Source organism: Perna viridis, chromosome 8, assembly GCF_037379345.1.
Source record: "Perna viridis isolate PV_CMFRI_1.1 ecotype Kerala chromosome 8, ASM3737934v1, whole genome shotgun sequence".
Classification (NCBI taxonomy): domain Eukaryota; kingdom Metazoa; phylum Mollusca; class Bivalvia; order Mytilida; family Mytilidae; genus Perna; species Perna viridis.
In genome coordinates this window covers 3490097-3509420 of record NC_142452.1, presented here as the reverse complement: position 1 = coordinate 3509420, position 19324 = coordinate 3490097, and the positions used below count along the sequence as shown (strand labels likewise).

The window sequence follows — 19324 nt, the reverse complement described above, 5'->3', positions numbered from 1 at the left end:
ACCAGGTGCACAGGTAGGATGAGCGTCATCTGCTGTTCTAGATACATGTAGAATGTACTGTAGAATACAAAATAAATGGAGATAACTCTGTAAATGACACTAAAATACAATAGAAACTGTTGGATTTCCTATGTGGATTATCTCCTCAGAGAAGACAGACTGGAATGAATGATTATACATTCATCATATAGACCTATAAAGTAACGTATTGACAAAAATTATAAAAAAAAAAAAATACATATATAGCCTTTTTGGGGTCTATGGCATATTACAGAATGTGCATGCTTCATACTAAGACTGTTACCCGATTGGTGGTTTATATGGTCTTGACTATGCTTGCGGATCTCGCACGACCGCCCCTTGCGGGGATTGTGTTAGTAGATGTCTGTTAGTAGTTGGAGATAGCGAAGCCCAGCCTTCGGGATACCTGACCGAAGAACCCAGAGTATGTCCTACTAGCGGCTGGGCTGCTCTGTTGACGCTCTGGTCTAATCCTAGACCCCACATGGGTTCGAGAGCGCTTCCCACTCTAGCTGTTAGGGAGTATGTCAACGTTAAGAGTGCCAAGACTGTTACTTAAGGTCTTTATATTTATAAGTGAATAATTTAATTTGATTTGTAACAAGCTTTCTGATTGGTCAGTTCTCTTTGAGCAAACTAGGTTATTTTGTATAACCTGGCTATGGCTATGACGTAATTAGCGTCGATTAGTTGATTAATAATATTTCGACCGTCATCCAGTAGAAATTAAATTATAAGGAATGTTTTTTTTTCTAATCTTTGAACAGATTATACTCATAACCCGGTTTGGACCAGTTTACACTTTTTAAAATACTGCTGTGAACCAGGTTATTTCGTATATTCTATTCAAAAGTTAGAAAATTCCTTGATCGTAGCATTAGTTTTGGATGTGCCTTTATTATGATAAAAACACTATATTAGTTCCGAAAATATGTTATCCTATCAAATTTTCTAGGATTGTTAGAATGAAAGTGTCATTTGGAACGTTGATATTCAGAATATTTTACAGTGTGTCTGCTCTACTTGACTCTAAATTTTGCGGTCAGATATTCTGAAAACGACCCAATATAGTGAGCTACATTCTTGGTACTGCAGAGCGGCACTACATCCATTGTCATTTTGCTTCCATATCGATTGCAAAAGTAGGTGTGGCATCAGTGGCCGAACTTTTCAGTTGCAAATATTGATAACGGACACAAATTTATATGCAATAACTAGGAATGACATCATACCATATTTTTAGGTACGGTACATGTTTTGAACCCGACTGTAAATATTCAGAAAATGTCTTTTATTTTCCTTTATTATAAATAACTCAACATAAATTACAGTATAACAATATCTGTACAGTTAAACTAGCACAAAAATAAACAAGAACGACAACTGTGCTAAGGAAAGACATGGAAAATAGTTTGAGCATTTCACATTCATATGTACCAGGTTATAACAGTTGTTACTTTCATGCATACAGTATATGAATCAGATCCAATTAAGTCAGAATAAACTGTTATCTGACACACAGATGTGTTTAACTACTTCACAAAGAAGGTTTCAGCTATATAGGGTTTACTCATATCACATACCATTTTAAGGTAGCATTGTCTCATTTATGGATAAGTTTATATTAGTCAATCCTGGCATGATTACCAACTTCCAACATTTAACAATAGGAACATTCCTTCCTTTGAATGATGTACAAGGAAAGCTTTCTAATAACCTAGGGCAACAAAGAAATCATTATAGATTCTATTTGTAATTGTTTACAACTAGGAACCTTATTAGGGAGGAAACAGTGTGTCACTAAAAAAACTACAGTAATTCAATTTGTGAGTATACAAGTCTTAACATATTATCTCTATATTCTAACCCAAATTTGTACTTTTTACCAGGGTAAACCTTCCTTTATGAGTTCCATCACGTGACATAGCAATTTAAATGATCACATGATTGAGGCTGGCAGTTATAGAACTAATTGATTGAAGATTAATCAACTGTCTTTCTTGACATCATCAACAGACAATTGTTTTGATAGTCTATCAACTAATTTTGTAATATTATCCTCCTTTTCCCTGACAGTACCATCAATTGTATCGGCAGTTATTCCATTGGACCCATATGATGTCTGTTGTATATAGGGTTTATAAGGTTTTCTAGCTAATGGATCTATTTTCTGTACTAAATCTATATTTGATGGCAATCTGGACCAAGGTTGTTCATCGCCTAAAATAAACGAGTACAGTTTATATTATAACAAAATGTATACTTTGCCTGGAAACACTTCAGAAGACTAGTAGACAATATTCTTAAAATATAAAAATTCTATTATAAAAAGTTCGGGAAAATTTCAGTCAAACTTGTATATACCATTTTACACTATAACCAGTTAAATCTAAAGTTATTTTAAAATATAAAGCATTCCTAAGAATGTACTGCTATAGAAGGAATTTCTCTGAATTAGTTGTTAACTGGACCATCTAACGATATCATATTTGAATATAGTAAAAAGAAAAGCAAGAATATAAGATAAATAGGAAATGTGGTATTTTTTCAACTCTTTTTAGGTATTTAAGTTTACAAACCTGAACCAAATATTGCAAAAAATGTTCCACTGAATAAAAACAACCCAGTGGTAAGAAAGAATATTTCATCCCAACTCTCTAGCGTCTGAAAATATACAAAAAACAATAAAATAAACATTATCCCAAGAAAACATAGCAATGGTTCTCTAGTATATGAAAAAAAATAAATGGGTTCTACAAACTAAGTAAAAAACTCTCTGGGAGAAAACGATTATTTAAAAGAGTACGCTTGGTAATATTCACTATCATAATTGACTTCTAATTGCTCAACATTCAGATCAGTTATTTACTCAGCCTCAAATGTTTAGATTTTCCTACTGCTATACATAGTAACAAAATGATTACAGGGACTGGCATATTCTAAAACTCCACGTACCCTGTCCTTTGTACACTCTCCAGTAACCATGGGAACGATGATCGCACCAAGCGTACCAAAGGCAGATGTTATACTAACAAGTACTCCAGCATAACGGGTAGAGAGGTCGTAATGGTTTATCTGCCAACCTTTCACAACAACAAAAATGTTTATGAAGCATTAAAATATATGATTATCAAAAACAAATATTCGCAATTGATCAAACATTAATTAAGAGTTCTTCTGAGGATTACTGCCTGTATGAAAATTTTTAACAAGTTAAAGAGTGCACAAAACAAAATCAGGTATTCTTTTAAGTGGTTAAGTGTGTACCGATATTACTGAAATACATTACACACCGAATATCCCCACACAACAAACGCGGAGCTGTTGGGGAAGACAATTTTTGAACGTTGATCTATAGACACAACGGACCGCGGGCATAGCATATCAAACTCTGCAAAATAAACATGAAGTACAATTGTAGATATCCAAGGCTTGCACATTAAGTACTGAGGTATACTGCGTACATTGTATCTGCTTGCCCTATACTTAACAAGGTATATTGCGTGTGTAAAAAATTTTAAATAGTCCAAAGTAAACATCAAACGTACTGGGTTATGTCCCGACCTACGCACCATACAAGCATATACAAGACCTTATTTGAAGTGTCTGGAAGGTGTTACATGTTTCTCCTCTTATAAAAACTTATGCTCACCTGAGATAGAAAGAGCGAAAAACGCCGCACACACACTTAGAACTACTATTGCAGTAGTTCCAGATCTGACAAAAGTCAGAACGAGAAAACATACTCCAACTGAACCAAAACCTGAAAAATACTGACTGTTTAACGAACACATCAGAGGTGAATTAAAAACAGACTAACAGCGTTTTTGGTTTTTCGAGCGTGGTCATCCTGACGCCACACATTGTCTTATTTTTAACTAAATGTACTATTTATGCAAAGATTTATAGAACTTGACTATGACTTTTAAAGCAGAAGTTTTATCATTTGCTAATGATAACTATTCCTACAATAGCCTCTTGAGGAAGCAATATAAAGCAATTGCCTTCTTATCTCCTCTGTTTATTCCGTTTTGTGGTTTATTAGATAAACCTGAACCTTCTGAGTGACCTACCTATGCTTGTTAACAGTTTTCGGACCATTGTAGTGGAGCAGCTCCCCAACATTTTGTCGGCAAGATAACCACTGGCAAAGGCGACTATCACTTTAACAATATGTGGAATAGAAGCGTATGATCCGGACTAATAAGAAATAATTGATGAATTAAAGTAGCATGTATCCTCTATTGGGTACAGTTAATATGCATATAGACAAGTGTTAACTATTATGGTTTGTGAAGGACAATGAAAAGTTGTAAACAATGAGGATAGTACCATATACAATTATAGAATGCAGAAAGATGCTAAATAATGGCGAAGTCTGACAGCGTTTCACTTATTATAAACTTCTTTAAACTGATTAATAACCCTCTCTGCCAAAACACTTTTATCCAATTTTCAGGTTAGGAAAATATACCTCAGCAACGGAGAATGATCCAAAGCTGTTCAGATAGTATGCTTCGTTTGTCAGCATAAAAACAAAAATCCAGTTCCTAGCAAAATGGCATACACAAAGAGATATAACAGGAAGTGACGTTAGAATTCGAACCCATGGGGTCTCCAGATTCTGTAAATACAGCAAGTATATTTTTGTCAAGTTAAAACCGAAATTTAATTCTTGCTTGCCTGTAGGAGAAAACTACATTATATTTATGCCGTACATTATCAGAATTTAAACTGCTATAGTTTTCAAATAAAAAAGTCTTTTATATATACATTATATATACAAAACATCCGAACAATAATATCTTACATTAAATCATTATTCACAATATATAATGCATTCACAATATAATTCCCAATATCAAGAAAACTAAGTAACTGGTATCACACACACAAGTTTAAAAAAGCCAAGACAATTAAAACCCTAAAACAAAAGTATAATATATGATTGACCGACAATTTGAATTCTTACTTCGTAATCAATGACATCTTCCCCTTGTGCATCACAGAGGTACTTGAACTCCTCATCGCTGATAGAAGCATGATGGGAAGGCTTCTCGTACACCAGACACAACCAGAACAGGTACCATACAATACATGCACCGCCTACAAACACAAAATACATATGTCATCTATCAGAAGGACGTTCGGTCCTCCATTTTCCATTGGGTGTGACTATACCAGTGGTGATTAAATTGCATTGCATGCTATTGCGTCATAATCGTATATTCTCACATATTTATCATTATATAGTCTTTTTAGTAACGTGTACAGAGAATATCTGTTAGTACTACGAGTATCCACCATGTTGATGAACATACCATAGTTCCTATAAAATGGGTTTTCCTCACAACCGAATTAAATGAAGTAACACACACTGTGATGCTAACTTGCCTTAACATATCTCTTATACATGTATCCATTCAATACTCAACTGTAACACATACCCAGTTAATACTTTTACACATTCTAACATTTGTTCTTGTGTGTCAAGCATATAGACAACTGAGAATTAAATATTTGCAAAGATTCTACTATTCTTGGCCTAATATTAACAAACTACTCCTAACTTCAAGTTGCTAAGACTGTTGTTTTAAAGAACATAATGTTTTACCTCCGTGGGAGTTAAAAAAAAAGAAATTCCATCATAAATAGTCACTAGATCTTATGATTTAGGGTTTGTCATATGTCATATGTATTACATTGTTTCTATGATATGATTACTGTTATGCCATTGTATGTCACTACTGCTTACTGATATTTGCCGTAGCTTGTACTTAGCTTTTGCAATAAGGATTTATTATTATTATTATTATTATTTAACATATATATACTGTACCCTTTTGTTATATGTACTTACCACACACATAGTACACGTATTGCCAGCCTATAAAATGCGTAAGGAACCCCGCTAATGGAAATCCTACAATGGCTCCAGCATAACCACCTGCAACATATATCAAAGTTCGAAAATGTTCGTGTTGAAAATTCAATAGTACTACGTGACATAGAAAATTAAAAAAGAAGGAAAAATATGTACTGACTGGTATGGTTTTGGTTAAAACATTTGTATTTGGTAATAATGACTACTGCTTTTAAACTTTCTCAAATATGCTTTATATTAAATATTGACATTAATAAATTTTGAATATGGATATGTGTCTACTCTCAGCTTGTTATATTTCTTGGTAAGGAGACTTCGAATTTGACATCATTTCTAAGATCTGAAAAATGAAGTATAAATCAGTAAATACCAGTAAGAACTGCAGACACTAGACGTCCACGTTCCTTTGTGGTAGACCAATGACGAAGTAAACCATAACAGGCCGGGTACAAAAGTCCCTGAAGTAAAAGTATGGTGTAATGGAACATGATGAAACTAGACATTAACATAAACCTGACAAGCTTCAGAAGGGCCATTCTAGAAAACAGAAGATGTCTATTTTGTATTTAGTCTGAAACTCCATAATCTGCCATCATCGTATTTTATTCTCATGCAGTTTCCAGACATGACATTTTCATACTTAGAGGGATTCTTATTAAAACTTGAAAAGATGAAAGCCATTTTTATCTAACATTCCCTCAAAATAAACATTTATTTCAAGAAAATTTTATTAGAACATTTTTACTTCATTAAATTTAATGAGATTATCATCCTGTTAAAAAAATTATTTAAGCGTAATTTTATATCAATTCATACGTCAAAATTAAAGATCGCTGGATCATAAAAATCTGTATCAGGTGTATACAACGGAGTATATTGAACCTTTGATACAATCATTCGATCACATACTACAATGACTGTACCGACCAGGCAGAGTTAACTCCATAATTTGTATTTCAAATATATCATAATTAAACTAGTAAAACCAGCAATGTATTTGTAAATGACAGATAATAAACTACTTTTTCAAAAGATTGTAGGAACAAATATAGATAAGTATACCTCTTGAATTATAGGATTCATTGAAATATTAATTAAGCATGCCAATAAGTAAACCAAAAACAAAAATGCTAGAGTAATCACTTGCCTCAGCCATTCCTTGTAAAATTCGGACAGAGCATGTGCCAATATATCCTACCTCCTCAATGAACAAGGGAAGCAGGAGATTCAAGGCAGCAGACAGAAGTATTGAACCTCCAAATATTCTACAAAAAATCATGTCTAATAAACTACACATCTATAACTAGTATAGAATGACAAAAAGGGAAGTTCAGCTCAAATGTCGTTAGTATGTACTTAAAAATATGATTTCAAGAGAATTGTTAACTTTCGCAGTCAACACTGCAGAGTTAGTAGTTGACGAATAGATAAACGATAAGTTTATACATTTTTGTTTAAATGTTCTGAAAACAGCAGATGAAGTCGGAAAAATATATTTTTTTTAAATGAGTTTGTACGAACATTTAAAAATAAACCTCAAAAAGACGTAATGTATCCGGCACAAAAGGCCTGAATAACAGGTACCACATTGTACATTTAGAACATAATACTTCTTAATGGTAGTTCAAGATACATGTATATACAGTACAAAAGATAGATCTAACAGATTAAAGAAGACAAGACGTTTTAATTCATAAAACAAAACATAATGTAACTGGTATTCCCAGCTGTTGCGAGATCGATATGTCTTCGTGCGATAAAAGTGTGGCAAGTCAATATTTATCATAAAAAGCAACTTTGTTTTACTCTTCTCTTTCAGTAAAAGTTCAATAGTCAGATATTAAGAGCTAAAATAAAGGATAAGAAAACTATCAATGTGTTGGAACGATAAACATGCCCCGACTGGTAAATATCCACGATATCGAATACTAAATAGTAGGGCCAATTATGAACCCTTTTTTAATCCGGTCCTAATGATTTCGCCCAATTGTGGTCATTAATGTGTCTTCGTATCGTTATTTGATTTTTTAGTTTATTTTGAATGAGTGTCATCGTTCTGTAGATTGTATTACTTTAGTTGTCGGGGCCTTTAAGAGCTTACTTGAAAGCGTGTTTACACTTATTGAAGACGTTTTGGTGATCTCTGTGTTAATATTTTTATAAAGGTTATATGATTGTACATTTTCTGCATTTCACAATACCTGATCCTTTTTCTATCAAATCATCTTTGATTCTGGACCATGACTTAATATTAGACACAGTATTGGTTTCTTACACGTTGTAAATATTAATAAAGAACAAATAATAAAAAAAAAACATAAGTACCTTTTTTTGTTCTAAGAATCATGACAAAGCTTAGCTATAGTCCATTGAAGGGTTCACATGAATGTTCCATAATAAAATCTTCTAATCTGAACTTTAAAAGTCTGATCGTTTAGAATGTACTCAATAATACATATTTATAGACTAAGTACGTATCTAGTTTGGTCAAAAAAGGTTGTTGATATTTACAAGAATGTTGCAGCATAAAGGACGGACGAAAAGACGGTATAAAACCTTCCAACCTATGTTGGCGAGGGAATCATAAAAACAAAAACTTCATAAGCAATTATTTTAGGCATTATTCTACTATTAACCAACAATTTAGATTCGCGTGTTGTTTATATTTGGATTCGCGAAAGACACGTATGTTGACGAACAAGATACATCATATATTTAAACAAAAGCAAGAGTAAGAGAGAATATAAATACCTATGACTTGGCCAAATAGTCGTCAGATAACCACCAGGTACATGTGTGATCATAAAACCAATATAAAATGCTGAATGGAGAAATCCCACTTCTCTGGTATCCCAATCTACAGTTGGCAACTGAAAGACGTTAAAAGATACCATGGCATGATGGTAATTAGTGCAGACCTGTTACAACGTTCACTTAATAGTGACCACAAAGCATAAATATCCCGAAACCCATGCACCATTGCCATGGAAACAATAAAATACTAAAGGGGAAGGGTCCGACAAGTTTATGCCGTCGATGTAAAAAAAAAATAAGAATATGTAACAAAAAATTTGTTTTTGAGATAATTTATATAGAAATATAAACTGCTATCACTCCTTAAATAACCAGCGATGACATTTTCATATCTTCAACATCTATATATTAAACGAAGAATATTACAATACGTTATTCTAATAATGTATTATTTTGATTACCATATAGTCTCTCCCATAATAACATTTACAACATCGTAGTTTTTAATTATCATCCGAATACACTATATTCATTTGAAGTAGGTCACAAATACATAACGTTGTTTTCACATTACATTGATATAAGACCGTGGTCATTATCACCCTTCAAGCTTGGAGATTCTCGAACATCTCGAAGATATGACCTGAAAAGTATCACGTACCACTAGTTTCCCTAATCCTGGCCATTTTATACACATCAATTAAATAAGATCTTTATGTTTAGAAAGACAGAGAAGAAATTATACTTAACAAAGGGAAGTCCAGAGAACCAGGATTCGAACGGTAATAAAACGAAAATTATCCAAGGATAACGACTAGACAGGGAAAATAGACACACACAATAAATAATATGAAATAATAAAAATTACATGTACAAAGAAACAAAAGTAAATAAGCAACTCGGACTCCAATAAAAACTGGGAGCACGAACCAGGGTCAGCGTCCGCAGTGTTTCTAGAAACATCCACCGAGTTGCTAATAAGATGTCACTTCTAAGGCAGACGAAAGAGAAAAAGAAAACTATGACACGGTGAACAAATCCGTTCTCACGGGGCAGCTGGATACGCCATAATGATCTACGAGTTCATTGTGACGACCATGAAATTTTTGCAGTGACGCCTTTCATCTTGTAACTACATAATCCTATTCCAGAAGCCTAATTGTTCCAGAAATCTAGCACAGTACAAAATTTCCACGTAAAGTTTCGACAAGCTTTGATGTAATGTATGTGTTGTGATAAGAAAACTCCATACGATGGTGCTAAAGGGGTGTTGCCACATATGAAAGGGAAGTTGACGATACCGAAAGAGGAGTCGTCGCCTTTGTCGTATAGTTTAGTCATGAGTTTTTCCTTTCAATCCATCTCTAAGAGTACATCAAGGTATGAGGCTGTCTTTGTAGTACTATTCTTTATCTCAAGTACTTTCGGGTAGATCCGATGTATAAAATCCCAACCTCCAGGATTATTCAAATCCTATGGCAAAACTGCGATCAAAGGATCCGGCCGAACGACGTGTCCTTCTTTTGGATCAGCTATAAAGTCATCCTCTTAAGAATGGAATAATGGGTCTGCAAGTAACAGAACACAATTTCTTCTCATCGATATGCCGACCGTCTGTTGTAAAATACGTCCACAACACTGGAAAAATACGTTGTTGTCGACCCTTTTCGGTATATTTAGAAGATTATTTGGAATTTTATTTTCGAAGTATAATAGAGAATCTCTACACAAAATACTACGTATTCGTATCTAGGTGCTCAACCTTTTTTAGTGTAACAACGATGTATTATGTTTTTGAGTCGGGATTTAAGTATGAGGAATAGTAGTATAAAGAGCTATTATAATTAATATAATAATAATCTAGAATTGTGTGTTTCCTGAAGACTTTTAGAAATTTTCAGAGTCCACGTTAAATTGACACCACTACGAGAGTAACAAGTATCGTGGTGAGACTGACGACCCTCTTTGATAGCTGTAAAAAAGTAAAGTATAGGAGTAACATCGAACGTTGCTTGGAAAAACAATAAGCAGACCCAGCTACGCAGCGTTATTTGCATGGATTAACCCAGCTCTAAAATTATTGACAGATACAAATATGCTGACATTTAATTGACTGTAATTAGGAAGATAAGCAGGAGGGAGATCTTTACTACCTACTGTTGATATTCTTCAACTCTAAAAAAGTTTAATATCACTGATATTTATATTTTGACTCGTTCATATATTAGTTCTATTTTCCTAACAATATTTAAATTAAAAAGGGGGAGGATTGTAGGGTCTCGGGAAATTAGGACAATCAAATAAATGAATTAAAGATCAAACTGCACTATTCTTCTAGAAAATAAAAGCTTTGCGGAGCGCAGCATGATACAACCTCAATGGTCGAACCCTGAAAAGGGGGATAGTGAGGAGAGAATATTAGTTTTTGATATACTTAAGGAGGTAGACCTAGTGTAAGGGACATAACTTGAAATTTGCGATATGTTTTTTTATCAAATTCAATTTCACCAAAGCCTATCAAGCTATCATATGAACAAGAATGAAACCAGTCCCAAGTTAGTTTGATGCTTACATAATATTGATATAAAATGCTGAAAACAAACGTTCCAATGATTGTGTAAGAGTTGTGTCCCTCACCCTAGGCCTACCTCCTTAAGTATACGGACTTACAATTCAATATGGACACAACAAATGGTTTGGAAACTATATTGCACAAAATTTGAAATTTAAAAAAAAAAAATCAGACAATAAAATAATAAAGTCCATTTTTGGGGTGTGGTTCCTATGACCAATTATAACTCGAAAACAATAAAAGATATCTGAAATCTAATTGAAATACGCATTCAGGCAGGGATTTTCATTAGGAATTTAAAAAAGTATTTTCGAAATCGGACCAAAAACAAAAGTAGATTTTTATGGTGGTGTAGCCACTTAGATCCTTTAAAATTCGAAAACGGTCCAAAACCCATCAAATCTGCTTGGTACATTTGTTTACTAGAATTAAATAAGGAACACAATGAAAAAGGAATATTCAAAATCGGGAAAAAAACAAACATTCTACATGGGTTTTAACAAAATATCTATTTAAACCTTATTGGGACCCTTTTCTCTAAAACGGCAAAGGACCACAAACTCCAAATTGTATAGGAATATTCTCTTCAGTGGTTAGTAAAATCATATCAAAATTTCATAGTAAATGGTCAACCGCACGGAAACGAAGTGTCCAAACATGACGACTGTGCCATAACATTAAACGAACATTATTTTTCTTTTGCGATCATATAAACAAGAAAGAAAAAAAAGAAGAGCAACCTAATGAATGAACTAATGGAAACCATATACACTGGCCACGCAAACACTGAAATTTGACAAAATCTGATTCATTTCTATTCAGGTACCGTTTTATAGTTTTGCTATAAGACTTCGAAAAATTTAAAACCGCTGTATAAATTCAGACGATGCGCCGCCAGATAGAAGCTTAATTAATATAATATGTGACTCAGCTTATCACACATAACTTGATCAATTAGATGTTAACTGGTTTGATGCAGACAAATTATACATGTAACAGGTTTTTGCAAATAACGACTCAATAACATGGAAAAAATACCTTCTCGTAAGGTGTTAAAATGTTTGATGTACAAATGACGTCATCATCTAGTTTTGGAATAAATGGAAAGAAATAAATGTATTGTGATTCCATTGCCAAGTCTCCCACACGACCACCCCCCCCCCCCCTTGCCCTAAATGACATTTTCTCCCAAAACCAAGTATATATATGCAAAGCGGTGTACATTGTAAAAGTTAGTTAAAATAAAACCTCAATTTTGAGGTATTTGGCCATTACTTTTTATACTAGGCTGTTATTTGTTTTGTCACGATCCAAAAAATCATAAGGAAAAGGGGGGGGGGCAAAAAGGAAAATGTAATAATGAAAGGTTTTTAATTTGTTTATATGGACCTTAATAAATTTAAGGGTAGAACATTCAACAGTTATATAGTTGCTTCATTTATTTCGGTTGTTAACTTTTAGGGGGTGATACTTACATGCCAGATAGCCTCCTTAGCCTCTGGAGTTCCCACTTTTGTGTGAGGAGCATAATCCAAAATAAGAATCACAGTCACACCCAAATTAATTCTCATAGCATATACTAACATCATTCCTATCCCTGCCAGCACGGTTACAATATAACGAACGGGGATATAACACCATCGTGGGGAAGAATTTCCGAAAGAACAACATCTTCTACATACACTGTTCTTCATGATATCGTCTTTGGATAAATCCGGATTTTCCTTTGACCCTTCTGTTAACTCCACATTTCTTTGTTTTGTATCCATTAGGAGGTTTATTTAGATTCATTCATCAATGCATGTTACACAGAAATAATATCCGCATATAGAAATCGGATTACTAATAATTTTACAACATGTATTGACTTTAACAAAAGTATGGTGACATACATTGCGGCTTAGTATCTCAGTAGGCAACTATGTAACAAAATGACACACACGTTAGTTCTATAGAGAAAGCAATGGGAGATAAATTACAATCACCTTCTTCGATGCCGCACTGGAAATTTTTAACGGATTGAGGTGACATGAAGCATGACAACGACAACGTAGAAATTACTTGATACATGCATACATATACATATACGTAAAAGTAAAAAATATAAACTTTAAATTGCATAGATATATAGACAAATACAAGTAGTAAGCAGCACCACAAAGGAGTGCAAACCATAACACATAAGATGTAATAGAAGAAGACATATATATATATACACAAAACTCAAATCTAAATACAGAAACTAAGTCGCAAACCTAAAGGGTATATGAATCATATATGAAACAGTAAGAGTTTAAATTATCCTTTTCAATCATGCACATATATTATTAAGAATTCCTCTATCGAATAAGTCAACAAATGAACAATGGGGGGGGGGGGCAGTATGAACGCACCATTCAAGCTTGATATATCTCTGAATTATGCCGGATTGCAAAAATATTTGCAAAGGATAACAATTTGGTCAGAATCCAAATGTACCCTTTCATGCCCCTTAGTCATACAAATGTTAGTTTCAACCCCCAAAATCAATCATAGGCCATCTTATGAAAAACAATCAAAGAAATTTATTCACTTAGATTCGAGTTATTGACCGGACATTGTGACAATGCTTGTTTCTCAACCCTTTTTGGTCCGTATTTCCTAAACTTCAAGTTACAATCTCCATAAAAAGCCCAGTTTTCCTTGTGTGGCATGACACCTCGTACAATATGAAAAAGATTTATACATTTACATTTAAGTTATTGTCCGGACACCAAAATGTCTATGGACGCCGGGTGACGATCGCAGCCGACGACGACAGCATCATACTATACAACTGCAAACGTTTGCGGTCGTATACAAAAATATTGTAAAAGAAGTATATGTTGTCACAAGTATTCACATTCAAAGGAATAGCGAAAATATGCTTTTATGAAACAGCTATTTGCAAAACTGGAATGGGATGAAATATTAAAGGATGTTTTGAGAGGGATAGATAATAAGAAGGAAAATGGGTATTTACACCAATGAGACACAAATCCGGGGCAGAAATAGAGTAAATGGATTCATACGGTTAAACTTACCGCAACAAGTAAACCAAACTATTTAATTGAGACATTATATGGTATCATTAACGATTCAACTCTCGCTGTCGAATTAGGTTTAGGTCGCTGTTGTTATAAACTTAGAGTACACAACAACCACAATACAATTGCTCAAAAAGCAGTAAAACATGCATTTTGTAGTATTTATTTTTTATCGTATTTATTACTCATGGACGTTTTTTTTTTTTTTTTATATCTTACGGCAATATTGACCTATATGTACCTATTAGCTATATCTTAAATCCTTGGACAATTTTCTATGATTCGGTCGTTTGTTCTACTAAACTCGCAGATGCTCGTTTGTTATGACGTTAAATTTAAATAATTCGAATTCATATTGTACGATAGTCAACTTCCACTCATTATGAAACCTATAAATACATTTAAGTAAAGATTTGAATTAAAGAGTAACCAAGGGAACCAATATTCTAGCGGAAATCAAAAGAATGTAATCCAGGGATAAAGACCAGACATGGAAAAACAAACACGACCAAAAACATAAATCAACTAAAATAATGCATACAAAGTCACAAAAGTAACTGAGCAACTCTGACTCTACTAAAAAGAAATTAAAATGTTATTACAACTACTGTAAACTAATTTTCGCGAGCAATTTATTTTCACGACTTTCGCGGACGTAGAATTATCGCAAAAATAAACAGTCGCAAAAAGCATACTTAGACACTTTCTTTACATGTTCCAGCAATTATTTTATTAAAAACACGAAATTGAATGTTCGCGAAATTAGCCAACGACAGCAAAACGCAAAAGAAAGAAATCGCGAAAATAAGTTTTTACGACCTAATGGATTCAAGTCACACACAATGTATAGAATTTATTTTTTTACTTGTTTACTAGTCCAACGGTCTAGACCGCTCGGCCACATAGGCTATATATATCCAACGATGTTAGGACATAGCTTACCTGGCCGAGTGGACTAGGGCGCTGGACTTGGTGCAGGCGGTGTTGCCATAGATGTCACAGCGGTACGAGTTCGAGTCCCGCGGAGGGAACGACCACAAATTTGCTCCGCAAAATTGACAGTTCTAACATCGTTGGGAATTTTTCAGACCCTTCTATATATATATATATATATATATATGTATAAATGTGTGTGTACATTTAGAGTAAATTACCATCAATGAACACTGTTATTTTTATTAAGTGATAAAATCAACTGTGGTAGCTCACTTATAATATTTACGTTGAGGACGAACACTTACCTAATATATTACGGGAACAATATCGGACCGAAATACCACACGGCTGAATTTGGTGATCATTTTGAAGGTATTCAAAAGGCGCTTCGATTAAGGTCTGTCAGAAGTTTCCTGAGGTGCAATTTTCGAAAAATTGATGTCAACGTCAAGGTCTCATTAGTGTCATTTTCGTTGAACCTGCTTGACTTTGACTTAGACAGAGAGATAAGGCTTTGAAGGTAACTGAAGAATGATATAAATCACGACCATTACATTAGCATGAGATCAGAATTAAATCCGACGACAATAATAAAACATTGTTGTGAACATGCAATGAAAAAAAAATTAACGGATTTTATTTATATGTAATTTTTGAATATAATCTAGTACAGTAAATACACTGAAGATTGTAATCATAACTGATATATCTAACAAACTAACAAAAATTAATCTCTACTGCATTTAAATACGTTTAAATATATCTGAGCATATGATGTTTCATGTGAATGGTTTTGATAACATAAATTCCAATCTGCCTTTTTTAAAAATTGGAACAAAACTGAAAAAAATATAGAATAAAACTGGAAAACATAAACAAAACCCTGATTTGCTGAACATGTAATCTGACGGTAAGTTTTTGTCATCACACTTGCTGCCTTTTTTTGAGGATTTCATCCAAACTTTCCTCTTGATATACCATTAAATGCATTACCTTACAAAAGTAAAAAAAAATAAAAGCAAAATGTCTGCATTTGTATTCAAATTTCCGAATTTCTAGAGTCTTCCTGGTATGGGCATATTTGGCAATAAAACACAAACATAATATTTGACTATTTGAGAATCTACATGGATGCCTCGGTAGAACTATATGCAAATTTCGTCAGGTAAAGTCAAACGGTTTCAAATAGATTGAGAAAAATGTGCAGATGAGCCTGGATGCTGACCTTTGACCTACCCTTTTCGTAAATTACGCCATAGAAAACTTCTACGACAGGGTCACATCGAAGCGCTTTTTTAATACCTTCAAGATGCCACCAAATTCAGCCGTGTGATATTTTGGTCTATTAAACTCGTAAATAAGCGCCTTTTTGGAATATTTCATCCACTTTATGTACATTTAAGGCCAATTACAATCTATTTAGAGTGTTATTTTTACATGATGATATAATCTGTAGTGGGTCTATCATTATATGGTATTTACGTTGGGGGCACAAGTAAAATACAAGCTTTACTTAATAAACTTAACTGCAGGCTTTGAAATGTTTTATTTTCTTTTCAACAGCAACACAACATTTAATGATTTGAGGACCAAACCGTAATGATGTTGAACAACGACCGTAATAATTGTTCAAAAAATCGACTCAAGCATTTTGTTCTCATCAACAAACAACATTCATTTGAAAGATTCCATTTCAAGTTTAGGCCTTCTATGCTGTCAACTGTGGAAAATGGGATACTTGTCTAGAATACCGACAAAACTTAATTGAAAGTTCGAAAGTTGTGCAAATAACATCTTTTGACTTAAAAGGCTTAATTATTTAGTATATTTACACAAATAAAATCACACCAAAAACAACATAACAAGATACCAGAAAATATGACCGGTTGTACGGCCTTCAGTATAATTTACTTTGCTTAGCGTAGGTTGAAATTTGTTATGTTATTGTAAGGAAGGTAAAAGGTCGAGTCAGAAGTGCGTAAAAATATCTTTTTAGAGTGACACAATAATTACAATATACGGGTACATTATTTCCATAATTTAATTAAAATATTAATTGAAAGTGTCGATGTATGATCCAATCGATTGAAGGAAGTTTATGAATGTATTGTACGTATAATCGCAAAGATTCGGGGATTAAGCTAGTCAAAATGTATTACTGATGCTTACATGATCTCTGGCGCTGTGGTGTACTTTAGTGTGGACATAACTATCTAAGATGGTAATAACTGTCACTCCAAGGTTGGTCCTCATGGCATAGGCCAACAACATACCCAGGGCAGTGAATGAAGTTGTCAAGTAACGCTTCGGGAGGTAGACATCATCACACGGCAGCTTCTTTTTGGAATTCCAATTTAAGTCATCTTCCTCTGCCATGATGTTTCGCTTGTCTGGAACTTCCCCGGAATCTTTCGGTGGTGTTCTCTTGTACATTAGTAAGTTTTTGTCCATATCAAGTCATTTTCACTCTTTCAAAGTTATATCTAAGTTGAAAAGCACATAAGAAAGTGTCATCGACCAAAACATCACATTACAATTGGCTTTGTACTGAAATCTTCTCGATCATCAGTTTATATGGCAAGGAAACATCTGTCACACAATCGTTGGATCTTCTATCACTGAGCAATGTACCAATAAACAAAATGTCAAAAATATGTATCTAACCATATATAATTGTAAAACACGTCATAATAGCTCATTATTTAAAATAATAAACTTGTCTAAATTATCAGCAATACTGACAGATATTTAAAAGTCACGAATCTAGTCCATTTCATCACAAATATTGTCTCAGTGGTTTTGAAACAAGTTGAAAGCCACAGTACATAAACATGGAAATAATAATAATACTTAAGCAATGACTTTAATCCTGGATTGGCTGGAAGCAATATCTAAATTTAATTATAATATGTGTAACACATGTACTTTGAAATCGTTATTTCAAATTAAATTTTACATTTGATTTGATTCTTCATCGATCCACCACGAATACTAACATATAATCATAAAATGTGTAAAAATATTTAAATAAAGTGTTGCATTTATCAACGCACATACTTTCTATACTACATTTTTATGACGCAAAATGGAGAACAGTCTTTTATTTGGTATAAGAATATTTCGTATTTTTCATCAGCAAGGAGGGGGATGGGGTGGTGTGGTGTGGTGTGGGACTGGTCAAAATATGTGTGTGTGTGTGTGGTGGGGGCATCTATTTTGATTTCTATGTAGAAAGTGGGATTCATATTTTTTTTAATTTGCGATGAGGAATAATTTTTTTATTGCTGGATATTACACCATAGACCTTAATATGTGTAGATACATCATATATATATCTACAGTGCACACTTCATACCAAGAGTGTTGAAATACATCATATTTTAATACCTGTCTGAAAAAGGGGGGTTTATATTAAGTACTGTGGTCATTTTACAATTTCAAAAGGAGGTTCCAAGCAAAAATTAGTTAGATTTTTTAAATGACCAGCCTCCTCCCGGCAAAAAATGATAAGTCCATAAACCCTCATTCAAATTTGCCTTCGTATACCTTAAGTTATTTGACTATAAAATAAAACAAAGCAAGATGCTCTCAAGAGCCTGAATCGTTTACCTGGTTTAATTATACTATAAATATGGAAAAGAAAGATGTAACTTAATACATTCATTTGTGTGTTTTTTTATTGTATTGTAACTATAAATACAAAACAGTGCATTGAGTGGTCTAGGGCGCTGGACTATGTGCAGGCGGTGTTGTCATTGATGTCACAGCGGTACGAGTTCGAGTCCCGCGGAGGGAACGACCAAAAATTTGCTTTGCAAATTTGACAGTTCTAACATCGTTGGGAATTTTTTAGGCCCTTCTGTAAGTTTCCACTGTCTTCCCTGTTTCAATTTGTAGCCTCACACAATTAGACTTCTCATATGTATTATAGACTTGGTGTGGCTGTATTTGTAGACCATCAGAGGTTGTCCTGTTCAGTTACATTATGTGCTAATGTTCGCGCTCTACATTTACTTACGAGGAAGTATCACTCAGTTAACGAAAGCTATATTTTTTATATAGCCAAGTTGGCCGAGTGGTCTAGAGCGTTGG

General features: G+C 33.7%; 1 protein-coding gene across 2 annotated transcripts; it reads right to left on the bottom strand.

Moving 5' to 3' along the window:
* Positions 1-1306: 1306 nt before the first annotated feature.
* Positions 1307-17850, bottom strand: LOC148608975 (vesicular glutamate transporter 2-like). Of its 2 annotated transcripts, none has more exons than XM_088541635.1 (12): positions 17402-17850; positions 8657-8775; positions 7053-7170; positions 6276-6363; positions 5882-5968; positions 4994-5127; positions 4496-4645; positions 4095-4221; positions 3674-3784; positions 2977-3104; positions 2601-2685; positions 1307-2241 (listed from the first exon to the last, which is right to left on the bottom strand). In XM_088541635.1, the coding sequence occupies exons 1-12, from the start codon at positions 17681-17683 to the stop codon at positions 2009-2011; spliced, it is 1662 nt and encodes a 553-aa protein (XP_088397761.1). In that variant the 5' UTR covers positions 17684-17850; the 3' UTR covers positions 1307-2008. The 2 variants fall into 2 exon arrangements, with proteins under 2 accessions (XP_088397761.1, XP_088397760.1); XM_088541634.1 differs by lacking the exon at positions 17402-17850 and adding an exon at positions 12707-13146.
* Between the last annotated feature and the right edge of the window lie 1474 nt (positions 17851-19324).

Coding starts and splice junctions, on each gene's coding strand:
- LOC148608975 (XM_088541634.1), bottom strand. CDS start 13,000: ATGGATACAAAACAAAGAAATGTGGAGTTAACAGAAGGGTCAAAGGAA. Junction 7,171..8,656: donor ACTATTTGGCCAAGTCATAG/GTATTTATATTC, acceptor GATTTTTTGTAG/AATATTTGGAGGTTCAATAC. Junction 5,969..6,275: donor AGTGTCTGCAGTTCTTACTG/GTATTTACTGAT, acceptor TATATGTTGCAG/GTGGTTATGCTGGAGCCATT.